General features: G+C 35.5%; 6 protein-coding genes across 10 annotated transcripts; 4 read left to right on the forward strand and 2 right to left on the reverse strand.

The window, feature by feature from the left end:
- Positions 1 to 2,420: 2,420 nt before the first annotated feature.
- RpL39 (ribosomal protein L39) lies at positions 2,421 to 3,844 on the reverse strand. The gene is made up of 3 exons (XM_032436748.2): positions 3,701 to 3,844; positions 3,504 to 3,607; positions 2,421 to 2,547 (listed from the first exon to the last, which is right to left on the reverse strand). Exons 1-3 carry the CDS (start codon positions 3,701 to 3,703, stop codon positions 2,499 to 2,501), a joined length of 156 nt encoding a protein of 51 aa, XP_032292639.1. The 5' UTR covers positions 3,704 to 3,844; the 3' UTR covers positions 2,421 to 2,498.
- Positions 3,845 to 4,074: 230 nt separating this feature from the next.
- Not11 (CCR4-NOT transcription complex subunit 11) lies at positions 4,075 to 7,424 on the forward strand. Of its 4 annotated transcripts, none has more exons than XM_070210583.1 (6): positions 4,075 to 4,229; positions 4,321 to 4,414; positions 5,006 to 5,362; positions 5,664 to 5,803; positions 6,234 to 6,399; positions 6,535 to 7,424. In XM_070210583.1, exons 3-6 carry the CDS (start codon positions 5,117 to 5,119, stop codon positions 6,670 to 6,672), a joined length of 690 nt encoding a protein of 229 aa, XP_070066684.1. In that variant the 5' UTR covers positions 4,075 to 4,229; positions 4,321 to 4,414; positions 5,006 to 5,116; the 3' UTR covers positions 6,673 to 7,424. The 4 variants fall into 4 exon arrangements, with proteins under 4 accessions (XP_070066684.1, XP_032292638.1, XP_015029311.1 ...); XM_032436747.2 differs by having other exon boundaries at positions 4,321 to 4,402; XM_015173825.3 differs by lacking the exon at positions 4,321 to 4,414 and having other exon boundaries at positions 4,106 to 4,229.
- Positions 6,972 to 10,368, reverse strand: mr (anaphase promoting complex subunit morula). 2 transcript variants are annotated; one of them, XM_002049949.4, is made up of 8 exons: positions 10,229 to 10,367; positions 9,696 to 10,173; positions 9,379 to 9,617; positions 8,746 to 8,926; positions 7,888 to 8,589; positions 7,564 to 7,827; positions 7,268 to 7,509; positions 6,972 to 7,206 (listed from the first exon to the last, which is right to left on the reverse strand). In XM_002049949.4, exons 1-8 carry the CDS (start codon positions 10,289 to 10,291, stop codon positions 7,006 to 7,008), a joined length of 2,370 nt encoding a protein of 789 aa, XP_002049985.1. In that variant the 5' UTR covers positions 10,292 to 10,367; the 3' UTR covers positions 6,972 to 7,005. The 2 variants fall into 2 exon arrangements, with proteins under 2 accessions (XP_002049985.1, XP_015029884.1); XM_015174398.3 differs by lacking the exons at positions 6,972 to 7,206; positions 7,268 to 7,509; positions 7,564 to 7,827 and having other exon boundaries at positions 8,268 to 8,385; positions 8,442 to 8,589; positions 10,229 to 10,368.
- A 662-nt stretch (positions 10,369 to 11,030) lies between these two features.
- Ak2 (Adenylate kinase 2) lies at positions 11,031 to 13,208 on the forward strand. Its single transcript, XM_002049948.4, has 4 exons — positions 11,031 to 11,232; positions 12,331 to 12,567; positions 12,619 to 12,786; positions 12,865 to 13,208. The coding sequence occupies exons 1-4, from the start codon at positions 11,131 to 11,133 to the stop codon at positions 13,078 to 13,080; spliced, it is 723 nt and encodes a 240-aa protein (XP_002049984.1). The 5' UTR covers positions 11,031 to 11,130; the 3' UTR covers positions 13,081 to 13,208.
- A 1,409-nt stretch (positions 13,209 to 14,617) lies between these two features.
- RpL12 (ribosomal protein L12) lies at positions 14,618 to 16,275 on the forward strand. Its single transcript, XM_002049947.4, has 5 exons — positions 14,618 to 14,704; positions 14,770 to 14,828; positions 14,894 to 14,967; positions 15,016 to 15,196; positions 16,000 to 16,275. Exons 2-5 carry the CDS (start codon positions 14,792 to 14,794, stop codon positions 16,203 to 16,205), a joined length of 498 nt encoding a protein of 165 aa, XP_002049983.1. The 5' UTR covers positions 14,618 to 14,704; positions 14,770 to 14,791; the 3' UTR covers positions 16,206 to 16,275.
- A 1,622-nt stretch (positions 16,276 to 17,897) lies between these two features.
- Rap2l (Ras-associated protein 2-like) lies at positions 17,898 to 21,454 on the forward strand. The gene is made up of 4 exons (XM_002049946.4): positions 17,898 to 18,270; positions 19,845 to 19,982; positions 20,410 to 20,527; positions 20,873 to 21,454. Exons 1-4 carry the CDS (start codon positions 18,136 to 18,138, stop codon positions 21,028 to 21,030), a joined length of 549 nt encoding a protein of 182 aa, XP_002049982.1. The 5' UTR covers positions 17,898 to 18,135; the 3' UTR covers positions 21,031 to 21,454.
- Positions 21,455 to 25,327: the final 3,873 nt, after the last annotated feature.

The raw sequence follows: 25,327 nt of genomic DNA on the forward strand, positions 1-25,327 counted from the left end.
TTGTTGTAAGAATCTGATATTTTATCGGCAGCATTGCAATCAGAGCAACCAACTGCAGCAGAATCTATGCTTTCGCTGTCCTCCTCGAAGCATATAAAGCTATCGTCGCTACATTCGGAAATACTTCTTTGACGCTTCAGTTTGAAAACAGCAGCTTCTACCGTCAACGGACTTCTGCTAAGATATTCTTTGTCCGACATATTTTTGTAGCTTTGACAAGAATCCAGGTTATAATGCGAATAATTGTAATTGTTTCCAGACTGCGGTTGCATATCAATGAAAAAGTAGCAAAATGAAGGCGCAGGTCTGGAATCAACAATATTCTTAGGCTTCTGATGCAGTGCCGACTGCATTTTGTTAACAACATCAGCCACCAACTGCAAGGAATACATCGCTGCGGCGAGCGGCTGTGGCTGCAAATCGTCCAACAATATGTTCGTGCTTCCTTCCTCGGGATTGTTCAGCAATTCTGATTTGTCTGAATCTGAAGATTGGGTATGCCGCGTTGCCGCGAATCGGTAGTGATTATGGATGGGGGAGCTCATGATGTCAATCATCGGCCAAAGATGCAGCAATCAGGCAGTAAAATTTATAATATTGATTTGTAGAACATTTCAGAATTCACTTAAGCCACAAATACCCGAGCGCATTTGCTTTCGCATATCCATTTTTTGCATTCTGCATTTGTAATTTACGACTTTGTACACTTTTAGGTTTCCATCTTTTGTTTGAATTTGTACGATAATAAAATAAATTTTAACCTTGTTCGCAAATTGTGTTTCTGTACTAATGATTGTGGGTAAGTTAAAACGTGCATAACAATAATGCATACTATGAAATAGCTAGGAACGGTTGCGAAATTTTAACGGCTGAATTATTAACAATAATTCTTATCCATCTGATAGTTCGTATCTTCGTTATGAAATTGAAAGATTTTTCTTGTAATTATACGGTCAAAGAAAAGTACATTAAGAAAATCGAATCCACACGTTATTATTAAAAGAATTCTCATACTGCTCAACTTGTATAAATATGACAAATATTAGTGACCTTAATGGTTATCTATTCCAAAGGTCGTTACTCATCTATCGATAGTACACGATTGTTTTCCACTAGGCACGTTACCATTAGCAAAAGCACGTTTGTGTTAACATTTAAATGAATGATTAAAATTAAAATTATACAAAATGACAAATATTCACTAATTTGCTTATGCTAATTTATTTTTCCCTAATGCACCAACTTCGTAATTTTTTTTGTTTTTTGCAAGCCCATGTGTACGCGAATAAAATCAAAGTTAATCGAAGGCATCAAACACAGTCCACCATTTCCATAAGCTACATCGAGCAACTTTGTAATCAATTCCGAATCGAATTTACGAAATGATTTCCAACAGATGAGGAATATATTAATAGATTTGTTTTAATATGTTCAAAATATGAGGTCTAAAAACGACTATCGTTAAACAAATATTTTGAATTGACGGATTTTCGCAGGGGCGCTATTATAAAATTGTAGTCCCGGATATTCAGTTAACATCTGTAGCGAAAGGACATATAAAACACTATAGCAAAACGAGCTTCAGTACATGAACAACAATACAAACCTGGAACTACAAATCATATAAAACAGCAAAATACAGAAGCCGGACATTCCTTTCTCTTCAATATGTGCGCATAATTGATGGGAACATACATGTATAAATGTATGTCGTGAAAACATACTAAATCATTTAATCTACTTACCCCGCGCGATAGCAAACGCTTTCTCAATTTCCAGAGATCTCAGTAAAGTGTGATTGAAGTATTTTACTTATGTTTTCAGATTTTTATATATTTTTGCGCTACGTTTTACGTATTTTTCAACGTTTGGCGCAAAATTAAGAATTTAAAAAGCTAGAGATACCGACTGGTTTGTTGTCCAAAATTCAACTGAAGAACATAATATCTTATAATGTAAGCTAACTTTAGTTGCCGTTCCATGCCAGCAAAAGCTGCAAGTAATCCATCAGCACGCGACTTATGTGTGCTTGGTTAGTGTAAGCCTAAACGCATGTTTATCTTTGTGGACCAATTTGTCCATTCATTTACACTGTTTAATTACTGATTAGTATTATGAACGGCGGCAAGAAGCACTAACCTTGGGTATTTTCCACATTGTTATATTTTGTTTGTCTATGTGATATTGTTATTGATTTTTTGTGAACTAGTAATTTTGGCATTACGTGTGTAAAATATAGAAAAGACATCTCCGTCATTATGAAGAATATTAAGCAATCTAAAACAAAATTTGGCACTCATTAAGCACTTAGTTAATCTAATCTCTGCAATTCAAAACATAGTTGAGCTAACATAAACATTAGAAATAAACTTATATTATCATATTCATGTCAGTGCTTGAATAAAACGGAATTATATATCTGATTTTTATGTCTGTATTTCAATACATTTATTTAATTCTTGGAAAATTGAAATAACACAAGCTGCATTTCCACAAGTTTACAGCTTCAACTTAGTGCGCCTCCAATGACGACGCTTGGCGTTGTACCTGAAAGAAAATTAAAATTTTAACATTAATATTTTTCAAGAATAAAACCAAGTACATACTATCAATAATAGTATAAGCTGGCACAAGAAGTTTTAATCACATAGGACTTGACTGTTGGGGCTGGTTTCGAAATGTCGATTTTGTCAATTTCAGGGCTAATGAATAATGGTCCACCTGCCTAGCAGGTGTATTACCCACCTAATATGCAGGCATGTTATACAACTGACAGTTTTCTTGTTCATGCCTAACATCCCAACAGATTCTGCTCTCATTATTTCCTTATATTGGATAACGCATAAGTCATAATATATGTACATATGTATATATTGCTGGATCAGTGCCCGTAGCGAAGTTTGTTTTCATGTAAACCTATCACTCAGTTGTAAAGCTATTCTCACAAAAGTCGGCAAAGCTTGGTCTATTAGTATATTCAGTATTCGCGGTGCAGCTAAAATACGTGGCCAGTCATAGAAGATAAACAAACTCATATGGGAACATTTCTTATAGGCGGCAACAAGATTGACACGTTTATTCAACAGCATAACCCGGCTGGTTCTAACATATTTACCGCCAGCAGGAGAAAGACGGAACGTTGTAAATGTTTAATGTAATGTTAATGCGGCAGCTCTGTTAACCCGGCTGCTGGATACTAGCAGTAACCAAATAACATAGAACACATACACATATGTTATTTGGTTAATGATAATATTTATTTCACATTTCTTGCCAAAACTAAAACGGAATAGAAACTGTTTTAATTGACTAACGCCATCAAAAACTTTGATATTCTTGAAAATTTTACCGCTTGTGCCTTTTCTTTATTTACATTATTGTGTATGCACTAGATCCCAAATAAGAGAAGTTCCCTAATTTTATGTTGATTATTATAACTAAATTAATATAACTTTTTGTATATGCATCCACAAAAACTTTTGGAAACAATGCCCAAAACTTACCGTATAGTATTTCCAGTCCGCAAGCGAACCCATTGTGGTACTGATCGGTTTTGCTTTAGCTTTTTAGCTAATTTCTGCTTGATCCGAAACGATTTATGTGCAGCCTAATTGATCAGAAATATTAAAACACAAACATAATAAATATTTAATAAAAGAATAAACGATTTGTTCAATTATGGTTGATTATATTTACGCACCATTTTCACTTCCTTTCGTCAGAGGCTACAACGGAAAGAGGGTTTATATTAGGGATGTGAGATTATTAATTTTAAACATCGGCTAAAGCAATCATTGGGACTATCGATATTTTTGATGTTTAAGAAGCATCGATGCAAGTTTAAGAACCAGGGCTGTTTTTACAACTCTGATTCTTTAAAAACGAGAGCAAGTGCCAATTGAAATAATTTTAGTATGAATTTAATTTTGTTTTGATTTTTTTATATAAAATTATATTGTATATGCAGTGGCGTTGAGAATAAAATATAAAAAAAATTGACAGTATATATAAATGCATATAAAAGTGAGTGATTCCGACTCCGGAACTGAGTTGCAAAAATCGTGACTAACTTGATGCATGTTGTTAATTTGGGGCTTATCGAATAATTCAGTTGAACTAATTCGGAACGATGCAATTGAGCACATCTATAAAAACAAACACTTCAATAATATACGGATTCTAAATTAATGATTCTAAATTAATGAATTAAACATTGAATATAGCTTATGGTAAATATTTGAACTCGGAGCTTTAACCAACTTACGCTTTAAATCTAACTCATCAAATATTTTTCCATGTTTTTGTTGACATTTGTTTCAGATAAATTTAACTAATATTTGTGGCCTGTCGCATTACAACTAATTTAGATTTATAATTACATCTATACATGGAGGGCAGTCATGTATGTATAAACGTATGAACATCAAGCCTTCAATTCTATAAAATGCAGAAATACAGATTTTGATCTTGCATTTTACATCGAATCTTATAAATATTTAAGAGTTATCTAGTTGGAAGTTCCCGATTTGGAGTTACCCTGTATCTAGTGCCGACATGTCCTTACCATAAGATAACTTTCATAAAAAACACAAATGGATTTTTAAATTCCTTTAATCTTTATGATCGGAACAGCAGCATACAGAAGTGCCCGTCGGAGCTTCCCATCTCTCGTCTATTTAGGAATATATTATTAATTTCATGGGATGGAGAAAAACAGAGAAGGTTATGTAGGACTTGTTGCATCTAAACATCAAATAGGTTCTTGAATTGATAGATTTCAAACTCGCTTTCAATTTTATATGTAGAGTTCATGGATAGATAAATCTATACAAATTTAGCAAACATTGAAGAATTTGAGTTGTTTATACGCTAGTAAAAATTCTGTTGAATTCATTTATATATGCATGTTTAAAATATTTAACCTTTGTATAACGAATATTAGTTGGGATATCTGTTTCAATAAGGGCATATTCCAATAATTTTTATGTTTGTTTTACAATTTCAGAACCTTTTGTAATTGCATCTCTTTCGTTGGGTCAGCTCTAAATGGTCTATGATATTGATAAGCAAATATAAGTTATTTCTATGCCAATAAAAATATTTTGGTGGAACGAAGATGTTTTTATCAATTGCCCCACCATTGATGGATTTTGAAGACGAATTGCTATGGGTAAACCAGCTAAGCAATCAAAATCTTACTGTGTTATATGATAAATCAAATTATGTTACTCCCAACACAAAACTTTTAATTGAGCAAGCTTTCATTCAGCCACTTAGTCTACAGGATCAACAAATTCTCTTTGACGACTTACAAAAACAAAGTCGAAATATCGCACATCAATATGGATTGACACCGGCTAAAGTATGTATTCTTCTATCTAATAACCTGATTCCATTGTGCTCAAAATATGTTACATTTACAAGCTTCACATTGTGCGTTTCCATTGGCAAGCGCCCGTTGTCGGTAACATGTGAATGGCAAAAGTACCGCTTCTTACGCATTCTTATTGGAAAACGTACAGGCCAAATATTTCACATTATAAAGTAAATGTAACATTCGCAAAATATGTAGGAAATGTACACAGTGGAATTAGGTTATAAGCAAGTAATTATTTTTGTTTTACAAAGAATTAACCCAATTATATTCTAACATATACATATAGCTTCCTCAGCTTGTTGAAAACAATCCTCTCATTTCAATAGAGATCTTACTAAGGCTTATGATAAATACGGACATTACGGAATATTTTAACATTCTGGTTAATATGGACATAACACTACATTCGATGGAGGTTGTAAACAGGCGAGTCTTTTGCATATTTGCTTTTTAAAAATTTAGTTTACCATGACTTATAATTTTTTTTGGTATATTGCTAGCGTTTTTTTTTTAAAGCCACAATTACACAAAATTGTGATCAACCGCGGTGATCCAAATTCTTGGCATATTTGTGTGAACAAGGCTGTTGCGACCAGTTCGTTCGGTTGATGGGAGTTGCGAATTCAACTCCCAGTACACAAAACTAATTTTTTATTAACATTAAATTCAGTGTATCCCCTAGCCGGGCACTCCCGATCAGAGCAGTGTTTCACACTTTTCAAAAAATCCAATCGTATTGGTGGAAATGGGATCAAAAAAATAAATAAGCAAAAACTTCTAAAAGCACCGTAGTATTTTAAACAATTCAACAAGCATTAAACATTTGGTGAAAATGTTATTATTTGAATATTTTCAGATTGACTACATCTTGCCCTCTGCCCACCGAATTCATCCATTTATACATTAGTAATTGCATATCTGCTTGTGAAACAGTTAAAGACAAGTACATGCAGTCGCGGTTGGTTCGATTAGTTTGTGTATTCCTACAATCTTTGATCAGAAACAAGATTATAAATGTTAAGGTAAGTGCTGTCATTCTAAAATGTATGTTCACATTTTTGGCATTATTCAAAGGGTTTTTCCTTGTACTTTTCAAATTTCCTGTCCGAATAATTGCATACGCGTTATACATACATATCTAATTTGGAATTTTTCAGGTGCTCTTCATTGAAATTGAAGCATTTTGTGTTGGATTTAGTAAAATTAAAGAAGCTGCAGCTTTATATCGCCTTATAAAACACTTGGAAACCGGAGACACTATTCAAACTGCAAATTCATTAACAAATAATAAATAACAACAGATTTACAAATAAAAAGATATTAAATAAAATATTTATCGTCGTAATTACTATGCTTGCATTGTGGAATGCGATCCAAAACTTGTAGACTGGCTTTTCAGTTGGCTTTTCGCTATTCAAACGACACGCCACTGGCTGACTGGCTTTTTGCTCTTTAAATAAATCTACGAATACCTTAAAACAAAATAAAAACTAAAAACATGGATAAGAAATCGGTGACTTTTTTATCGGCTACCCATATAGATTAATCCTATTACAAAAGCAAGATTCTTTGCTTTTGTAAAAGTTCAATTGAGTTATATTATTTAGTATTCAGCAAATAAGCTTATTTTATTTAGCCAATTGATAAACACCACCAGAAAATAAAAGTTTATGCTCGCGAACTTTCCTTTGTAAAAAATGTTTTAGTTCTTCCTGGGTAAATTCCACTCCTCCACTGTGCGAAGCGAACAGTTTAAGCATTTGATGAATACGATCAATCGGCATACAATCCAGGTTTGTGAGCATGCCAACAATATAAGACCAGAAAACCTAAAGAATTCAAATTTAATTAAGCTTGGGACTGCTTGAATTATCAAAAATAATTACGTACTTGAAGCTCTTCTTCCCTTTGATCACTAGCAGAGGCCATCGCCGATTCCAAGTCCTCTTCGTCGGCATCTGTAATGCTAACCTCTTCGAACTGTGTCTTTTCAGATTCCTTCTCCAAAAGTGCAAAAATGCCAGGTTCTATCTCTGCAATCAGTCCATGATTTTGCCAAAAACTTATTCGTCGCCTAAGTGCGGATGGGGGCACTTTTATGAGGCTACTGAGTTCTTCAATACTCCATTCACCTATGGAACATTAAACGTTTTGGCAGGGCAAATAAAAAACGGAGCAAATCATACTTTTATGCTGGAAATGGTAAATAATTACAGCCTGCGTTGGTGGCACCGTCATTTCCAATATTCTTTCGCCTATTTCGATGACAATGTTTACACGTCCGGTCACTGTGCGCCAATTGAGTGTGCGGTTTCCTTTATAAGACTCATAAGCTTTCGTGAATTTCTTAAATTCATTTTCGAGTTCCTCGGGTAATTGTAAACTCTCCTTGTTAAATGACGGCCAAAATTGAGCCGAAATTATTAGTGACGAAATGTTAAATAATGGACCTTAATAAAGTATATCTATAAATATTCATGGATTCAAATATTCGATTTCATGTAACTTACTTTCATCACAATTGCCGTCACCATGGATGTGAGAATTGATGCGCTTTGAATCTGTAACATCTTTTAGCATTACTTCACAACTATGTAAAAGTGATTCACCAAATCTTATCTTTAAGAGTTCAAGATTTCGAATTTCCTTTTCTGAATTAAAGTCAAGCTGTGACAATAACCTATCGGCCATCAAATTGCGATATTCGACCATAAATAATTCTTTACTTCCATAAATATCTACCACCATTGATATAATATCGGCTGATCGAATTAGTTTTGAACTGTTTAACTTCAAGACATCCGGATCGATTCCAAAAGGATCCGGTTCCCAAGTTTCCCAATCGCTAAATTCATTTAAATGAGAATCTTTGCCAAACTTTATAAATTCTCCTTTAGCCAACTCTTCAGACAGATCCGTTGGTCCTTCTTCAGTCAGACCAGTGACAACTCGCCTTACTGTATCGGTGCGTTTTCGTAAGTAATCCTTTATTGGAGCCGTAACTATTTCTAATATCACTCCAGTGTTATCTAGATGACGAATGGCTTTAATTGCAGCAACGTACCCTGTCAATATGTCCATAGTGTTGACACCGGGATGCAGAATTCGTGCCTCTAGCGAACTTCTTAATGATTCGGTTAAGTAAACTCGCATATCTATTTTCTCCATGCAAATCTTTAAATCGTCTATGGCAGGCGAAGAATCTGGGTAATCTGAAATATTTTACATATGTGAGGAACACGATAAGAAATAAATAAAGTAAGAACTGTTCAGTTGAATTGTTTTTATGATTCGATTATTGTTTATCGCATTACGACTATACGCCTTAAACAATAAAATTTCCTATAAATGTATATTATGCAACTTACCGATTATTATGCTGAAAAATTGACTTATCACATTTTGAGCAAAAGTTTCATACATGAAATATGTTAGTTTAACCTTAAATGCTTGAACCGATTTGGGAATTTTCTCTTGAGATATATCGTCCCTTGATTTCCATTCTGTGAAAATGCTTGTTAGCCATATCATTACAACATCGTTAATCCACTAAAATTAAAATAAAAAAAAACATGTTAGTATATCAATAGCTCAAACATAAATTTGTTCTTAAAGTTTCCTATAGCCGATATTTTAACTTTTCTGTTTTTAACGCTCGACAGTCATTTCTAGCAGAAACTGACAATAAGCTATTCAGCCTAGCCTACATCATTATGCATGGAATATCTTAAACATATAGTGGACACACGATTCCCGCACCAACCCGACCTGGTCAGGTAAGGCCCCCACAGTCGAGATAATTTCCGCGCGAGAGAATGTTCACCAAGAATTCTCAAACACGCGGCGGATTGGCTTTCAAAAGCAGAGGAGCACTTGCGATTAAATCATAGTGGGCGAGGACATGGCAAGGAATACAAAAGAAGGCACAAGATGTTACATTTAACTTGGCTGCTTTTTAGGCTTCAAAGATGTAGTCGTATAAAGGTGAATTCTTCATTTACCGTTTCAAGTTGTTTAAGATGGCTTCTATCAAAAATTCCAACGCAGGTGTCGTTAATATGTTCCTTAATCTTCACCTTAATTAAAGCTGTCAAAGCGCTTCCTGCCAAGCGGTCAATCAACCCCATCTTCAATAATTTCATATTTGTTGCGTTCACCATTTCTGTAAGCTTTTGGCAGCAGCATTGATCGAGATCAACGTTACAGCCAGAACAAGGAAGTTCCGTGAATACTTCAGAATCTAAAAAATAAATAAACAAAATGTTAAGATTGTACTTATTTTATATAAAAATATCTGAATAATGGAAATGTGACATACCAAGTGTATTCAAGGATAAAGTTGAGTCCTTGGTAAAAAGCCGAAAATGTACGCAGTAAAAGTCACAAACAAAGTTATTAAACGATGGCGGCAATTGCGCTAGCAGTGCATTATGCAAGGTAATCTTTGTGTTCAAATTTGAGGTTGAGTTTGCGCTTTGATTAAGATAGAACAATCTGGGTTTTATCATCTCAAGGCATTGATAGGCATCATATAGTTCATCAATTGCATAGATAAATGTGAAGAACAATGCATTTGTATCAGTAAAAGCTGCAATGTTCATGTCATGCTTGACCTTATGTGGTTCTCCTTCAGAAATAAAGTGTTTCCAAAACTTGGGAACAAGCACATTACGAATTGCAGACTCAACTTCCATGTCCAATATAGATGTTATTGTTTTGGCAATGCCCATGTTTGACATTTGCCGGTAAACATTTTCAAAGACTTCATCTTTAATAGGATCAGGCGGAAAAGTAACCTAGAAAGCACTATTAAATCGAAACCATATGAAAGAAACCACTATTACGGCTTACCTCTCCGCCTAATATCGGAAATATTTTTAGTACATTTAACCACAACTCATTTAAATCGCACATCTTTCTGTGTTAATACATTCCTACTTATTAAAGATGTATTGAACCGGTCTGAACGAGTTCGAATGAACGTGTTCCATATCAGCTGCGTTCACTACAGCGTCAAGGTAGCATCGCGAATTACGCGTCGATTTTTGGAACCTGGTTCCGAAATCACTCATTTTCTAAAATAGTATTTAATTGTTTTAAGGCCTATCGCCAAATAAATTTTATTAACGGTGAGCGAAGAGCTTATCTTTGAACACGGCTTTTCCATCTGGTCTCTGCTGTAAAGTAATAGCCAGGATTCTATTGAGCCAGTTCAGAAGTAATGTCTGCTATTTGCCTTACAAGGTTTATATTGGCACCCCAATCTTCGGTTGCCATGTAACACCCTCAGGCATTCCTCTTCTTTATCTGCCGTATTGCTACCTACGTGCACAACAGATTACGCTATGCACAATAAATTCTATATATATGTGGTACAAATTGCATTACTTAAATAATATATTTTTAATTTATTTTAGGTTTTGTCAGCCATTAATTAAAAAAAATCGATTTAAAAATAAATGATTATGTTACCAATTGGATATATTTATAGAGATTAAACTCAATAATAAGTAGGTGTGGACAGTGAATAGTAGCATATACATGTGTAGTTCTGATCGCGGAACCAAGCTATAATCGACGGAATATGAGCGATGCTATCTTGACGCACATTTTTATCGAGTATATTCGGTTCAGTTCGCAGTTCTATTGCTAGTTCACTCTTGTGATCCGTTTAACATTGCGGCGATTGTCAGGAAATGAAAGCGTAACGAATATATCTTAAAACGAAGAGTTAGAAGTCTATTTGAAACACTATGGCTCCAAATGTATCGATACCTGTGGAGCGCTACGAGCCTAGCAATCTTGGTGTAAATGCTATTCTATTAGGCCCACCAGGCTCAGGAAAAGGAACCCAGGTGGGTTATAGATGTAGACAATGTTATGTAACTACATACCAACACATGTGTACGTAATGCGCGCTAAAGTAAAACATGAAGTGTTTATTTATATGTACAAATTAAACAGGTGTTCCCATTAAAAATAAAGAGAACAAAAGACAAAACCGATATTATTCCAATTGTGCAAGTGTATGCGACAGTTACAAGTAAACATCTCCGACCATAAATATGAATATAAATATGTATATTATTGCTCAGCATCAACCAGCCGGCTCCATACAGCCATGTTTGTTTGTTTTTTCTTTTTATAGAAGCAACGTAGTTTTGTTAATTGAATCGAAAAACCATTTCTATTCGTATACTAATCCAATGCAGCACACATTGGATGACATTCTGTGGCCAGAAAAATATGAAGATCGGATACATCCCATTTGGTGAATGAAAGAGCAGGAAGACAATTTAATTAATAAGTAAATGGGAATACAATCAAAAAATATTAATAATGTAACATAAGCTGCAGAAAGGCTTTCGTAAGTGTATGTTTGCTTATATATATAAGGCCTGAGAGTACGAATTTTTTTCGATAGTTGATATCCTGCCCGTTTCCAAGCAATCGATTAAAATCGCTATCGAATTCCTCATATTTTAGCAAATCTGAGGTTATAAGAGCTAGTCACCTAATTTTACATAAAGCTTCTTGAAAAGTATACCTATATATCACTTATCTTGAATTTTATAGCTATCCACACACCTCCGCTTTCACTTCATAGCTATAAGTTAATTAAATAAACCATTACGCAGCAATACTGCAATTGTCTTTTTGATAAGAGACAAATATTCTATTCGGGAAACACAAAGGTTATTAAAGAAAATGTGTGCTTATATTGACACTTGTTTGCGGCACCTACCGCAGATGTTAAGAATTTCTCTCATCATGTACACACATTCACAAGCGTCCTTATCGAATTCGATAATTTTCTCATTGACGTTTTTTTAAGGCCACTAAGTAATGATAAAATTGATAAAAAAAAATACCTGTTGCTATCGTACAGTGCTGGAATTGAATAAATTATAAATAAATATAGAAGAATAAAATTATCTTTTTATCATTATTAGGCACCCCTGCTACAAAAAAAGTTTTGTGTATGTCATTTATCAACTGGCGACATGCTACGAGCAGAAATATCATCAGGTTCGAAACTTGGCGCCGAACTAAAAAAAGTAATGGACGAAGGAAAACTTGTATCAGATGATCTGGTAGTGGATATGATTGATTCCAATTTAGATAAGCCAGAATGCAAAAACGGATTTCTTCTTGATGGTTTCCCAAGAACAGTTGTGCAAGCTCAAAAGGTATTATTTTTTTAGTAAGTAAAATTATAAATATAATATGTATTTTCTTAGCTTGATACATTGCTTGATAAAAGAAGAACGAGCCTGGATGCTGTAATTGAGTTTGCTATAGATGACAATCTATTGGTAAGAAGAATAACCGGTCGGTTGATTCATCAAGCGAGCGGGAGATCCTATCACGAAGAGTTTGCACCTCCCAAAGTACAAATGAAAGACGACGTAAGTTAACGCATTCCAATACTCAAACTTGTAGCATCCTTTTATAACCTGAGCGAATTTTTCAATATATTTCAATAGATTACTGGAGAGCCTCTAATAAAACGAAGTGATGACAATGTTGATGCGCTGAAAAAAAGGCTGGAAGCCTATCATAAACAAACCAAGCCATTGGTGGACTATTATGGTTTGAGAGGATTACATTTTAAGGTCGATGCTGCCAAAAAAGCCAGTGATGTCTTTTCATCGATTGACTCTATATTCCAACGAAAATGTTATTCCAAAATTCAGCATTAACGGACTTAATGCCAAAATGAAAACTGCCTGTTTGATTTTGAAAATGAAACAATAGTTTAATTTCAATTGTCATTTTTTAAGAAGCACATTTACATAAAATACTGTTTAATAAAACAATTTAAGCAGAATTTAATTTTGTCAATCGGACTTACCCTGAAAAATGTTAACGAAAGGAAGATGGAATTCGTTTGTAATTCACGACTATTTAATGGAGCATGTTGGCTGTCGTGTTTTTTATGGAAAACAAGCATTCTGCTCCATTTATCCATACATCGATAATTTTCTGGTATTGGGAGAAAACTAAGCACATATAATCATAAATGGGCATTTACAAAATCAAACAACTATGAGCAATAAAATAAATAATTAATAAGGAGACGGTTGTGCACGAATAGAATATACACCAATTATACCCCAATATAATAATAAAACACAAACTTTTACGACTTTTTTACATAAATTATATCTTATAATAATTTTTGCATCCTTCAACGTCAACTTGAATTCAAAATGAATACTAAAAATGATTTATTCAAATTTGTTCAACAACAATAAATTGAAAAAAATTCCAAAATTGTATATGGTTTCCACTCTTTTTTTTATGATTGAGATTTATAGAAAGTTATAGAAGTGGGGAATTTGGGCCTACGCCTATAAAGTATATTTGAAGGTACAATCCATTAGGAAAGAGACAAGCTTCTTAAAAATCGGATGAGATTTGACCGAATTTTGGGGGTGGGATATTTTGACGTATATCTATAAAAACGGTTATACCCCGGCCGGACAATTCACTCACAGATCTTTGAAAATAAGTGTAAGGCCGATCAACCACGGCTGCGTGTCAAATTTACCAAATCGCAGAAACGCTTTTTCATTAGGTTCTTATGTGTAGCTTTTAAAAAAATAGCTTTTTAATCCAAATCGGACAACACATAAGACATAGCCCTAAAATCTTTGAGTCGCATTTTCGACCGGAAAAGCTTGGATTCTGCGAAAAGAGTGAAACAAGTCTCTAAAGGTTCTACGAATAGTTCTCTGGAAATAAATTGGAACACAATCCATATATGCGATGGAATTTTTCGAAACCCTGTCTAAACGTGCCACTCCATCACAAAAAGTATCTACAGAAAAAATTGCAGCTTTCTAGCTCTTACGGCTTAGGCTGCGCAGTGATCGCCTATCAGTCAGGACAAAAAGTTCTATATATAGAGATATATATTCAAAAATAGTTGTATAAATAAAAACTTGTATATATAATATATTAATATGTAACACCATTTCCATTTAATATAAACACAATTTATAAGCTTACATATACAATACATGTACATATACCAGTTTATTGTTTAGTAAATAAAATATATTTGCAGTCAGCAATCTAACGTCGGGCCAAATATCGCCTTAACTGTATTTTAAATACTGTAATCCATATTAAAATATGTTTTAATGGAATATTGATATAAGTTTCGCCACGCTAGTGTGATAATATGCAGTGTCCCAAAATTTTTTGTTCCATTTCATTGTTCCGAAACTAACGCTATACAACTGTGTGAGAACCGGAAACTAATTTTACCGTGCCCATGTTCAAGAAAGACCCTTTCTGTTCGTAGCGCTTGTGTGGACGGTATGTACGAGCTTGTTGTTAAATTAAAATCTTGAAAAATTTTAACAATCTTTTAATTTTTGCAGCTTGAAACATACATATATAAATATGCCGCCCAAGTTTGATCCCACGGAAGTTAAGTTAGGTAATTTAATTCAAAAACAAAGTCGACTCAATGCATAACTAAGTTGTATATTTTAATGTTTTTAGTTTACCTACGTTGTGTGGGTGGAGAAGTCGGTGCCACCTCGTCGCTGGCTCCCAAAATTGGTCCTCTAGGATTGGTTAGTATACATTAAGCTTTATTTTTCTTAATCTAATTATTGTTTTAGTCTCCCAAAAAAGTAGGTGATGATATTGCAAAGGCTACTTCTGACTGGAAAGGTCTTAAAATAACGGTATGCCTTACCATTCAAAACAGGCAGGCTACCATATCTGTGGTTCCATCGGCTGCCTCCCTAATCATCAAGGCGTTAAAGGAACCTCCACGTGATAGGAAAAAACAAAAGAACAGTAAGTTATTATATGCTAACGGAATTTCAACTTGATAGTTTTGCAAGTTAAGCCGGCCAATGGAGGAATTTTCCATTCAACAGTGGTGGATTTAAGATTTTCATATACGAATTAGAATCCGATTGAATGCTAAACAAAATTCAATAATCATTTTCCGCCAATTTACAAAAGTGGTGGGTGGAATTTCGAATGCGCTAAAACACGCATTAATCTTTTCGGTAAAACATCTTTTAAGTGAAATCAAGAGATTTGTGAGTAAAAGCTTGTAGCTGATCCAATGGTAAACAAAAGTTTGATACAATGGTTTCCCGCGATATTTCCACACTTGCGAGTGGAATCTCCTACATCTCGTAGCCTGAACGAATTTAAACTACGAGGTTTCTCTAAAACTATGGTTCCTGGAAAATTATTTTAAACCCACCAAATCTTTAACCCCCAATTTCCATTAGGGAAGCAAATACTCGGAAAAGTGAAACAGATGGTACAAATCCAAAGAAAGACATATGAAAAATAAAGAAAGTATGGCTAACTTCGGCACACCGAAAGTTTAATTCCCCTATAGACATTTGCTTTATGGCTTTGGGTATATGTGAGAATAGAGAAGTTTGTAAATGCCGAGTTTGGTAAAAATATTCTGATAAAGGTAATACAAAAACTATTTTGTCTACCGATTCTTCCAATAAGTTTCAAATCTAGTAGCTGCCCGGTTTGCTCAAGATAGGACTGCAGGAACCGGCCGGATAGCTTCTCTAAAGATGCCATTACATTACATTATATACTAATACTTGAATTTTAATTTTCAGTTAAACACAGTGGAAACATTTCTTTCGACGATATTTTGGCAATCGCGCGTACAATGCGACCACGATCAATGGCTCGTGAACTAAAAGGAACCTGCAAGGAAGTTCTGGGTACAGCCCAAAGTGTTGGATGTACTGTTGATGGAAAACATCCCCATGATGTTATTGACGAACTTAATAACGGCTCCATTGAAGTCCCTGCAGAATAAATTTGTATTCCTTTGCAAAATAGCTAATAAAACTAACGTTTTGCAATCAGCAGTATAAATTTTAAACCGATTTTACAAGATACATTCATTAATTTATGTTTCTATACACCAGATAAGAATTGGTGTGCGATTTTTTTCAGGGTTATCTATGTTTTCATATATTCTTCATCATTCAAAAATTGACCTCACATTTTCTGTCAGTCGAATGCCAAGCCTTGAAAACCAATTGACCAATGCCAAGCGGAGTCGCATTCAATGCCAGAGCATCTTATGTATTTTGTGGATGTGCGCACAAGTCGATCAATGCGTCTAACGCGAGCCAGAGCGAAACGAGAAAATCAATTTTTTGTATCTCGGGCTCGCATATCCTCTAAATAGGTAACAGAATAGTAAAGCCAGTGCAAGCAAGCGCATTGCGCGAACAGCATTTGGTTTTCGTAAAAGAATCGGCACTCCCGAATGACCTCGTTGTCCTTGCATTTATTGAACGCTATCGCAGAAGCTGCGTGTCTCGCGTTGAGAGCCTAACAATTTGCTTACAAAGAGGATTTCGTTATCGATTATTACCGATTGGTTGGAAATGGGACGAGTTATCCATTATTAGAAACCAGATCGTAGTGCGTGGGCACCAGGATGACCTTCATTTCAAGTCGCTAGCTCTTGTAAGTTGTGAGAACGACGCGATCATACATACGCACACAGCAAGATAGACTCAACTGTTGATGATGATCAATTATGTGTTAATCGTTAAATCTTATGTCTCAATCATGTTTGGTTCTGCTGCAGAGGGCGGTAGAAAATGGACATTCAAAATTTTAAACTAAAAGAAATGTTGATGGAATCAAGGGGTATAATGTTTGACTTGGAAGTGCTAGACAATCGTCCAATTGCTGGGAATTTTGTTAAGCCCAGCATGAAAAGGGCGAAAGCGACTCGACGGCATGTGACTATTGATGCTGATTATTGTCAAGAGCAGAAGAGGGTCTATGGTTTCTTGTATCTATCGATTAGTATGCGATGTGCAATTTCTGTAAGAGAGTTATGAAATTTTTCGACATGTCCAAATTTAAACATCATAGTTTTTTAGCGTTTTTTTACAACACTGTATGGTTGCCATTTGTAAAGATATTAGATGATGCCAATATGAACAGCAGTTCACATTTCACAATGAGAGTTGACTAAAAGGCTTATTTTAACAACTCTGTGTGTTCCTATTCCATAATGTTCCAGACAATACATATCCGTTAGTTTGTACTACATCCAAAAAACATAACGCCATTTTCTTCGTAAATATATAATCTATCAATAGCTTAATAATTGTATTTCTTAAGAGGCCGTCTATCTTCTAAATCTACATGTATTTTGCAAACAAAAAATATATGAACCAAGTGAAGGAACTCAAAACACACTGTATCTAGTTCTTAATAAAAAAACACTGTGCCTTAAAAAATGATTTGCATTCTTCATTTAAATTATCTGCATTAAATTTATTGCAGCTTTAACTCACAACGTTTTGTTTGGCAAACATTTTAAAATATGTTAGATGCTAAATGTTGCCAATGTAGTTAACATCTTTAAAAAATTGCATTCGTTCCTCAAAAATGTACCCAGTGTGAAACTGAAAAATATTTTATGAGTATTAAGATATTACCTCTAGCAGGTTGTGCATATATCGCACATCTCTAATCTGATTATTGTTCGTTTTCTCCGAATGCCAATGCCCGAAGTTAATAATATTCACGAAAAATATGATTTTCAATCGGAGATTTAATAAATGTTTATAAAAAGTGTTAATGCATGTACACTTAAGACTTCAGACATTACATATTGCACAATGCTAAACACATAAATCTTTTATATTCATAAACGATTCAAATATCATTTTAATTTTGGAACATTATTCGGTGTACATCAAATAAGTGCTTTAAACATGCGCGAATTTAAAGTGGTTGTGCTTGGTTCTGGTGGAGTTGGTAAATCGGCCCTAACTGTTCAATTCGTTTCGGGATGTTTTATTGAGAAATATGACCCCACCATTGAGGACTTCTATCGAAAGGAAATAGAGGTTTGTCATACATTTTTTTTACAGCTAGTATATATTGTGTAAACACAATTGTACATACATATGTACATAGCCCTATACGAACATATGTAAATTTATACAACTATAAAATGTATGTATATGTCCTATGCGTAAAATTGCATGTATTTTCGTTGAGTGAATTTTTGTTATTTAATGAGAAATATTCTGATTGCTAATGTATGTATCTTACGAAGTCTGCAGGTTTTATGTTCTGACTCATGAACTGTAAGACATGAAAATGTATAGATTCATCAAAATATTGAACATACTATGTAATTATTATTTTAATAGATGTTTTAGCTAGATACATATTAAAATGGTGTGTGTGTATGTGTGTGTATATGTGGGGACAATATGTTCATGTTTTAATATGTACATACATATGTATGTAATTATAAGTACTTCTGCAAATACATGAGAAGTAGTATATGTTGTTAGATAGAAATACTAATAAATGGTTATTAGAACATATACAATATCAATTTAAATAGTGCTCGAACAGAACAAAACAAAAGAGACAACAACAAAGAAGGAAATATGCAAATTCAATTGCCTAGGTATATAAAATATTTTCTAGTAGATGTAACCGGGCTATGATTTTAGTGTACTTGACATTTTTATAGCCCAAACTTATTAAAAATAGGTATTTCGTCCTGTGTAACGCAGGATTATTTATTTTAGTTTAAGAAAAATGTCGGATGCGAATAAAAATATCGGCGACGACCCTTTATATGTCACTGGGAATTGTCCAAGAGCAAGTTATATTTAACTAATTTAAAATGATGTAACAAGCAGTCGGATTCATCTCCGACCATAAAAAAAAGTATATATGTATATTCTTGGACAACATCCAGTAGCCGATAAGATCTAGCCACATCCGTTTGCGTGGACGTGTCGATCTAGAGCTATCGTTTTTTCGATATCGTATTCTAAAATATATCGATAAATATCGGAATCCGTTGCGTTTAGCTAAGGCATGAAGCACAGCCGCTGTGCAATGTGCTGACCCAACAATATGTTGTTGGGTTGTTAGTATTACCTCCGTGTAGCAATTTGTCTGTGCTTTTCATCAACTGTTGCAACTTCCCTTAGCCCAGAAGCTCGTTTGCGACCCTCATGGGTAGAAGCATTGTAGCCGCCTTCAAAAATCCTTCATTTTGGCGAATACTGTGACAATGGGTCTGTCGAGCCTGGTTGGGAGCAGTGCTGGGGATGTTCGCACTGCATTCTCTCTGCTCGTGCTGGCAGATCGTGTAAGCAGCTTTGGCAGGATAGCTGACCATTTTTTTTTGTGGTGGGCGTTGTGCGTGTCATTAGGCAGGTTTACAGTCGGCCAGTTTTTCACCTCCTCGGTTGCCAGAGCCCTCTTTGGGTGTATATTGTGTATATATTTTATTGTGTAAGTATAGAATATGTGAAAGAAATATACAATGTTTGGAAATGTTACTGATAATCAGGCGCTCTCAACTACAGCACTCTTACTTGGTTATACTGAAAATCTTAAAATATGTTTTGACTACAATACGCATTTCATAACATTATCGAATTCCTTACAGGTGGACAGTTCTCCGTGTGTTTTGGAAATATTAGACACTGCTGGAACCGAGCAATTTGCTTCTATGAGAGATCTCTACATAAAAAACGGACATGGCTTTATTGTGATGTATTCACTGACAAACCATCAAACATTTCAGGTAAATATCTATGGAAGTGTAAAGCAAAAAACTAAACGATAGTACAAGGCGAATAAAGTAAAATGAGACTAAAATGAAATGCTCTAACCCAGAGTACCCGACTATCATATATATTTGACAGATTGAAATTAAATAAATAAAATAGCCTAATATTGTATACGCTGACAGAAATAATGTTTGGAAGAACGCAAATAAAAAAAATTAAGGGGCTTTTTAAAATTAGTTAAATTAACCAGTGGCCGTTGTTTTGACGTGTGTGATATGTGGCTGCCGCGTGCAGAAACGGGTCTAGCAAAAGCCTAAAGACAGCTTCTCAGAAAATTAGTAGATGCTTGCATCGATGAACTGAAATCGTCAAAAACAAGTTTAAAGCTAATTTAAGCTCTTTTATAATTTTTGTTACAAAGCTATATTTTTTTCTTTTCAGGATATTTCAAGTATGAAAAATGTGATTACTCGAGTTAAAGGAAGCCAACCAGCACCCATATTACTTGTAGCAAATAAATTTGATTTGGATTGCCAGAGAGAAGTATCAACTGCTGAAGGTAAATATAATTTAAGCTCTTATGAATGTTATTACATATTAATGTATTTAATTATGTCAAATGTGTTCACAATATTCAAAAATTTAAAATCACGGTTTAGGTGTAAAGAATTTCGCACTTTTCGCGCAATTTGTTCCGAGGTTTATTTCATTCAGATTCGAATTTCCAAAGTAGAACGTCTAGATAATTATTTAATATTGAAGTACTAATCTACTTTTAGTCATTATTTTTAAAAAAAAATCAGTCATCTTTTAAAAAAAAGTAGTGAATGACGCTTCTGGAGTCATACTGGAGTCTGCATAACGCAACAAGCCATTTAATCAAATGTAATTTTTCTTTTTCCAGGTAATGCCTTGGCGCAACTTTGGGAATGTCCCTTTATTGAAGCATCAGCAAAAGATCGAATAAATGTCAATGAAGTGTTTGCAACTATTGTTCGAGAGATGAATTTAACGCAAGAAAAACGACAAAAGAAAAAATACTGTTGTTGTACGCTTTTATAGAAATTTGTAAATACATAAGATTAATATAGTTAAAAATAAAACCATTAATATGTATGTAATAAATATATTGACCAAGTAATATGTTTATATTTAAGAGGCACAGCAACGCCATAAAAGAATAAAAAAAAAACACGAAAGTTTGAGGGTGGCTATTAAAATTGTCCGTCTTAGTCTGAAAAAATATCATTTAAAATGAGTTTGCACCAACATACATGGTAAAGGTCGGAACAAGCAACTGGCTTGATAATCAAATGTTCAGGCATTGATTGTATAATGGTTGCTTTTTTACCCACGGATGTCTCAATCTTACACGCGTCAAATTCGCGGCGATCTGGAACTGGAATCACTCACTCTAAAATGCATTTGTTTATGTTTTTAAGCGCAAAACCAAATAAATTTTAAAGCAGAATTGTAAAATATTAAATTATTAAGTGTCTATATTGATTTGTTTTTGAATTTCGACGCAAGCTAAATTTGATGGCCGATGCGCCAATAAGACATCCTTCAGAAACATTTTAAAAAACAGCTGTGCCGATTCCACATAAATGTGGGTTGCGAGCGAGTATGTGCCTTCTCCAATCACATCGCGGGAAATAGACATCAACACCGATATTCGGGACACAGAGTGGATGACGGAAAGTATATTTCCTGAATATTTCGCGTCATCCGTGGGTAACGACAAAGAGAAAGATGATAGCTAGACTGGCCCAGAGGTATTACTTGCCTGCAATGTTTAGCGATCGTGTGCTTATGAGACAATTAAAGAGGCCTATTGCGGTGATAAGTAGGTGGTGATCCGCCTCAGGAAATACCAAGCGACACAACTACAAGCAGCGTTCCAAAAACAAATCTTGGGTAGATTTGGCGTTTATATTACAAACCGCATCTCCACACCTCTTTATACAGAGATATCCCTCCTGGATTCAACGAGCGAGAGTGGCGACCTTTACTAATATCAATGATTTAATCGATGCAGAGAGCTTTGACGGGAAGGTGACATCCAAATTTGATGACCCCGATCGAAAAATTAGAAAACGAAACCGAAAGCAGTAAAATCGGCGACAGTCGGCACGAGGTGGAAGGTCCCAGAAGTTCCACTATTCGTTGTAGTTGGCCGTGAACCATATGAATGCGGTACCCAAACCAATAAATTAAAATGTCTGATAGTTCCTGTTGGAGACAATAGGAGGAATTCCATGTTATGGAGGGGACCGCCTTCAGAACAATCAGGGTGTGGAGAGGAAGTTGAGGTTGGACAACGATTAGAGTCCAGGTGGGTACACCCTGATGCTGAAAGGGAACGATAAACAGAGTAGACTCTCCTCTGACACATGGGCGAATCGATTCGGTATACCGGATAACAAAAGATATAAGGGCGATAACGGAGTCAAGAGATCGTAAGCTAGTGCCACAATGGACGGCTTATACCACTCTGAAGACCGACGAGCCCCATCCAAGCAAGATATGTCAGAACGACCAGCACCCTTGTGAAGGCTGCACATCTAGTAAGGCTTGTTAAGCCACGGGATAAGATTTCAGTCGAACTTGACTGCCGTCCGCCATGCGCACACTGGCGCGTCGAGGCACTCCATCTGGTCCAGCATACAGCTCCTCCACTATGCCCTTTTGCTACTCCCTGCGTGGCACGGCTTGGTCGCGTATCACCATGGCATTTCGACTTGTCGCAGGTCCTCCAAGAGTCACCGCTTCCAAAACGGTCCTTTAATAGACATGCTACCCATCATTGCTTCCTTGCGGCGCATCCCTCGTACCGCTGGTAGTGGATACTGGGTGTGTCTGGTAGACTTCAGTAGAACGTTCGTTAATAAAGGGATTTTCTGGTGAAATTCTCAGCTTTGATCAGGAAACTCTATACTACGTGGTGCTTTAGCGCCACCTCCTTTACTCTGTGGTGTAAGCACTCTTGACACACTGCACCATCCTTTCCCAGGCTACCCCTTCAGCTGGGCTCGCTGGGCAGTCCATTCACCTTTTTGACAGTCTTGTAAACAAGGTACTACGCCGCTTTTCCGTTCGATGTCCGTTCTTCACGAGGAGTGGTCCAAAGTATTCCAGACCCGTAACCTTAAAAGAAAATCCTTTGGTCTCCAGTCTGTCCTCTGGCAAGGGACCCGCTTAGGGAACGTTTCGCATAGCGCCCGTCGTAGCAGCAAGTACTCAGCGTCCTCACATTCCATAGCGGTGAGGTCGAATTTCTTAAGATCAATTCTTTGTCCACTACACATGCGAGTGAGCCTTAGAATCCAAGCCGTTGTTCGCACCTTCCGACTCTATCTCGAGAATCTCTGAATGAAATATTTGCTGCAACTAGACAAATCACGCGGCATCTGTTCTTCATCATCGCAGGATGAATTTTCCATGCCCGGGCTGGCACGTAGCGCGTAGCATCGTCCGCGTACCTCCCAACTCAGCATCATAGCGGCTCCACAATAAAGCTGTCTGGTAGCGTTGAACTATTTTCACCGTAGTGTGATCGAATATCTTCTGTGCTTCTAGTTTGCACTCGCAGTGCGAGATGAGCGTAGTCTAGTCCAATCAGAACTTTGGTACCGCACCGCAATGCGATATCAATGGAATGCGAGCTCCGTTGCCCAACATCACGTCGTTACATAGATTGCATTGGTAAACGCAGGTTGGACACGGCGTACGTATATCGCGTTAATTTTCATACTTACCAATTTGGTCGGCTCATTGGCAGTTCTTGCACCAAACCATTGTATATTTAGTTCCCACCGTTCCCCATTTAGATCTAAGTCGCGCAGTAGCTCGTCGTCGATCATAGTTACAGGCGAGCCCTCATCGAGCAGCGCATACGTATCGATCAGCTTATTTGTCCCGTGCAATGTTACTGGCAAAATGCACAATAGTAGTTGTTCTCCATACGAATCTGCGCCATCCTTCCAGTATTTATCACTACATCAGCTGCTGGCTGCTGCCTTATGACTGTTTGCAGAATCATGTAAAAGGCGATGGTGTCTCTCCCGGCATCCACTGACTTTGTAGTCGTTGGCTCTTTTGCCACCCCTTGCCATGTGGCCATCTCGTGTAGGTGACAAACAAAGTCGACGCCTTTTTCTAAACCTTCAACTGTTTGGCGGAGAAGCTAGCTTTGAGTCGATCTGTGCGATCTTCACGTTGCCTTTCATTACTCTGGTCAATGCCGTGCAGTACTCTACGCTTCTGATCCCAAATATCGACGTCCACAACCGTACATACTACATTGGCAATGTCGCAAACCATGTGCTAAAAGCGGCAAGGCACTCACGCGTATAGCAAATGGCAAATAAACCATTCTAAATAGAGTTTGGTCCCAATTCGGGTTTTTTTCTAAGAATAAATGATTTCAAAATGAATATCCAAAAAAAATATATATATATATATATATATAAATATGAGTACAAAATATAAGTATTTTACAATACAAAAATTTAAAAAAAAAAAAAATATTTTAAGTAAATTAGGAAAACTGGAAAACATATTAAGTATTTAATTTTTTGGGTTGGGAAGGCTTAAAATAAAATTGACATAAAATACGAGAAGCTAAATTTCAAATTTGGTGACCTAATTTTTTTTATTGAATGGAAACGGGGAAATAAACGCGATCTGGACGGGAAATAAGAGAACTCCCGTTCAAAAGCATTTATAGATTCTGCGAACGTAGCGCTCAAATAGACGCACTGACAGACAGACATGGCATAATTGAATTTGCTATTGATGCTGATAAAAAAAAAAAAATACACTTGATGACAAGGGAAATGCGTCATTCAGCCTGTTGCATACATCTGCACAAAACAACTATACTTTTTTTTGTATTTATATTTAATGGGTTTAGGGTATAATGAATAGGTTTAACTTAATCGTATCTTTATTTTGTACGTGTTAACGTATATATAATATGTATATATGCACACATGCAATAATGAATAACTGATCAAGACGAGTTTTCTTTTGGCACGTCGAAGATTAAATACCCTTGTGAAGTTTGTTATTGATAACTATGGAAAAGATAAAGATAAAGATAAAGATGGTAAACTTGTTCCTAGCAGAGACTTCGATTAGTAATCTTGAAAAATAAAAAAAGATTCATTTAAAAAACTCATTAATATTGATAAATGTCGGGATTTGTAATTGATAAGATTTTACTCATGCATATAATATAGATTTTTATTGGAACTGAGATACAGACAGATGAAAGGACCTGACTTCATCGACTCTGCTCTTAAAACTGATCAAAGATCCTGGGTTGTATCCTTCTTGAAAATTACAATCTCCTCTG

Source organism: Drosophila virilis, chromosome 5 (genome assembly GCF_030788295.1).
Source record: "Drosophila virilis strain 15010-1051.87 chromosome 5, Dvir_AGI_RSII-ME, whole genome shotgun sequence".
NCBI lineage: Eukaryota > Metazoa > Arthropoda > Insecta > Diptera > Drosophilidae > Drosophila > Drosophila virilis.

Bases quoted from the DNA above. Each gene is read 5' to 3' on its own strand.
- RpL39 (XM_032436748.2), bottom strand. The intron at 2,548-3,503 runs GTAAGTTTTGGG...ATTTTCTTTCAG, and splicing joins CGGACTGGAAATACTATACG to GTACAACGCCAAGCGTCGTC.
- Not11 (XM_070210583.1), top strand. From the start codon at position 5,117: ATGTTTTTATCAATTGCCCCACCATTGATGGATTTTGAAGACGAATTG. The intron at 5,363-5,663 runs GTATGTATTCTT...ATATACATATAG, and splicing joins ATGGATTGACACCGGCTAAA to CTTCCTCAGCTTGTTGAAAA. The intron at 5,804-6,233 runs GCGAGTCTTTTG...GAATATTTTCAG, and splicing joins TCGATGGAGGTTGTAAACAG to ATTGACTACATCTTGCCCTC.
- mr (XM_002049949.4), bottom strand. From the start codon at position 10,291: ATGTGCGATTTAAATGAGTTGTGGTTAAATGTACTAAAAATATTTCCG. The intron at 10,174-10,228 runs GTAAGCCGTAAT...AGTGCTTTCTAG, and splicing joins TTCCGATATTAGGCGGAGAG to GTTACTTTTCCGCCTGATCC. The intron at 9,618-9,695 runs GTATGTCACATT...TTTATTTTTTAG, and splicing joins TTTATCCTTGAATACACTTG to ATTCTGAAGTATTCACGGAA.
- Ak2 (XM_002049948.4), top strand. From the start codon at position 11,131: ATGGCTCCAAATGTATCGATACCTGTGGAGCGCTACGAGCCTAGCAAT. The intron at 12,568-12,618 runs GTATTATTTTTT...GTATTTTCTTAG, and splicing joins CAGTTGTGCAAGCTCAAAAG to CTTGATACATTGCTTGATAA. The intron at 12,787-12,864 runs GTAAGTTAACGC...ATATTTCAATAG, and splicing joins AAGTACAAATGAAAGACGAC to ATTACTGGAGAGCCTCTAAT.
- RpL12 (XM_002049947.4), top strand. From the start codon at position 14,792: ATGCCGCCCAAGTTTGATCCCACGGAAGTTAAGTTAG. The intron at 14,829-14,893 runs GTAATTTAATTC...TAATGTTTTTAG, and splicing joins TCCCACGGAAGTTAAGTTAG to TTTACCTACGTTGTGTGGGT. The intron at 15,197-15,999 runs GTAAGTTATTAT...TTTAATTTTCAG, and splicing joins TAGGAAAAAACAAAAGAACA to TTAAACACAGTGGAAACATT.
- Rap2l (XM_002049946.4), top strand. From the start codon at position 18,136: ATGCGCGAATTTAAAGTGGTTGTGCTTGGTTCTGGTGGAGTTGGTAAA. The intron at 19,983-20,409 runs GTAAATATCTAT...TTTTCTTTTCAG, and splicing joins CAAACCATCAAACATTTCAG to GATATTTCAAGTATGAAAAA. The intron at 20,528-20,872 runs GTAAATATAATT...TTCTTTTTCCAG, and splicing joins AGAAGTATCAACTGCTGAAG to GTAATGCCTTGGCGCAACTT.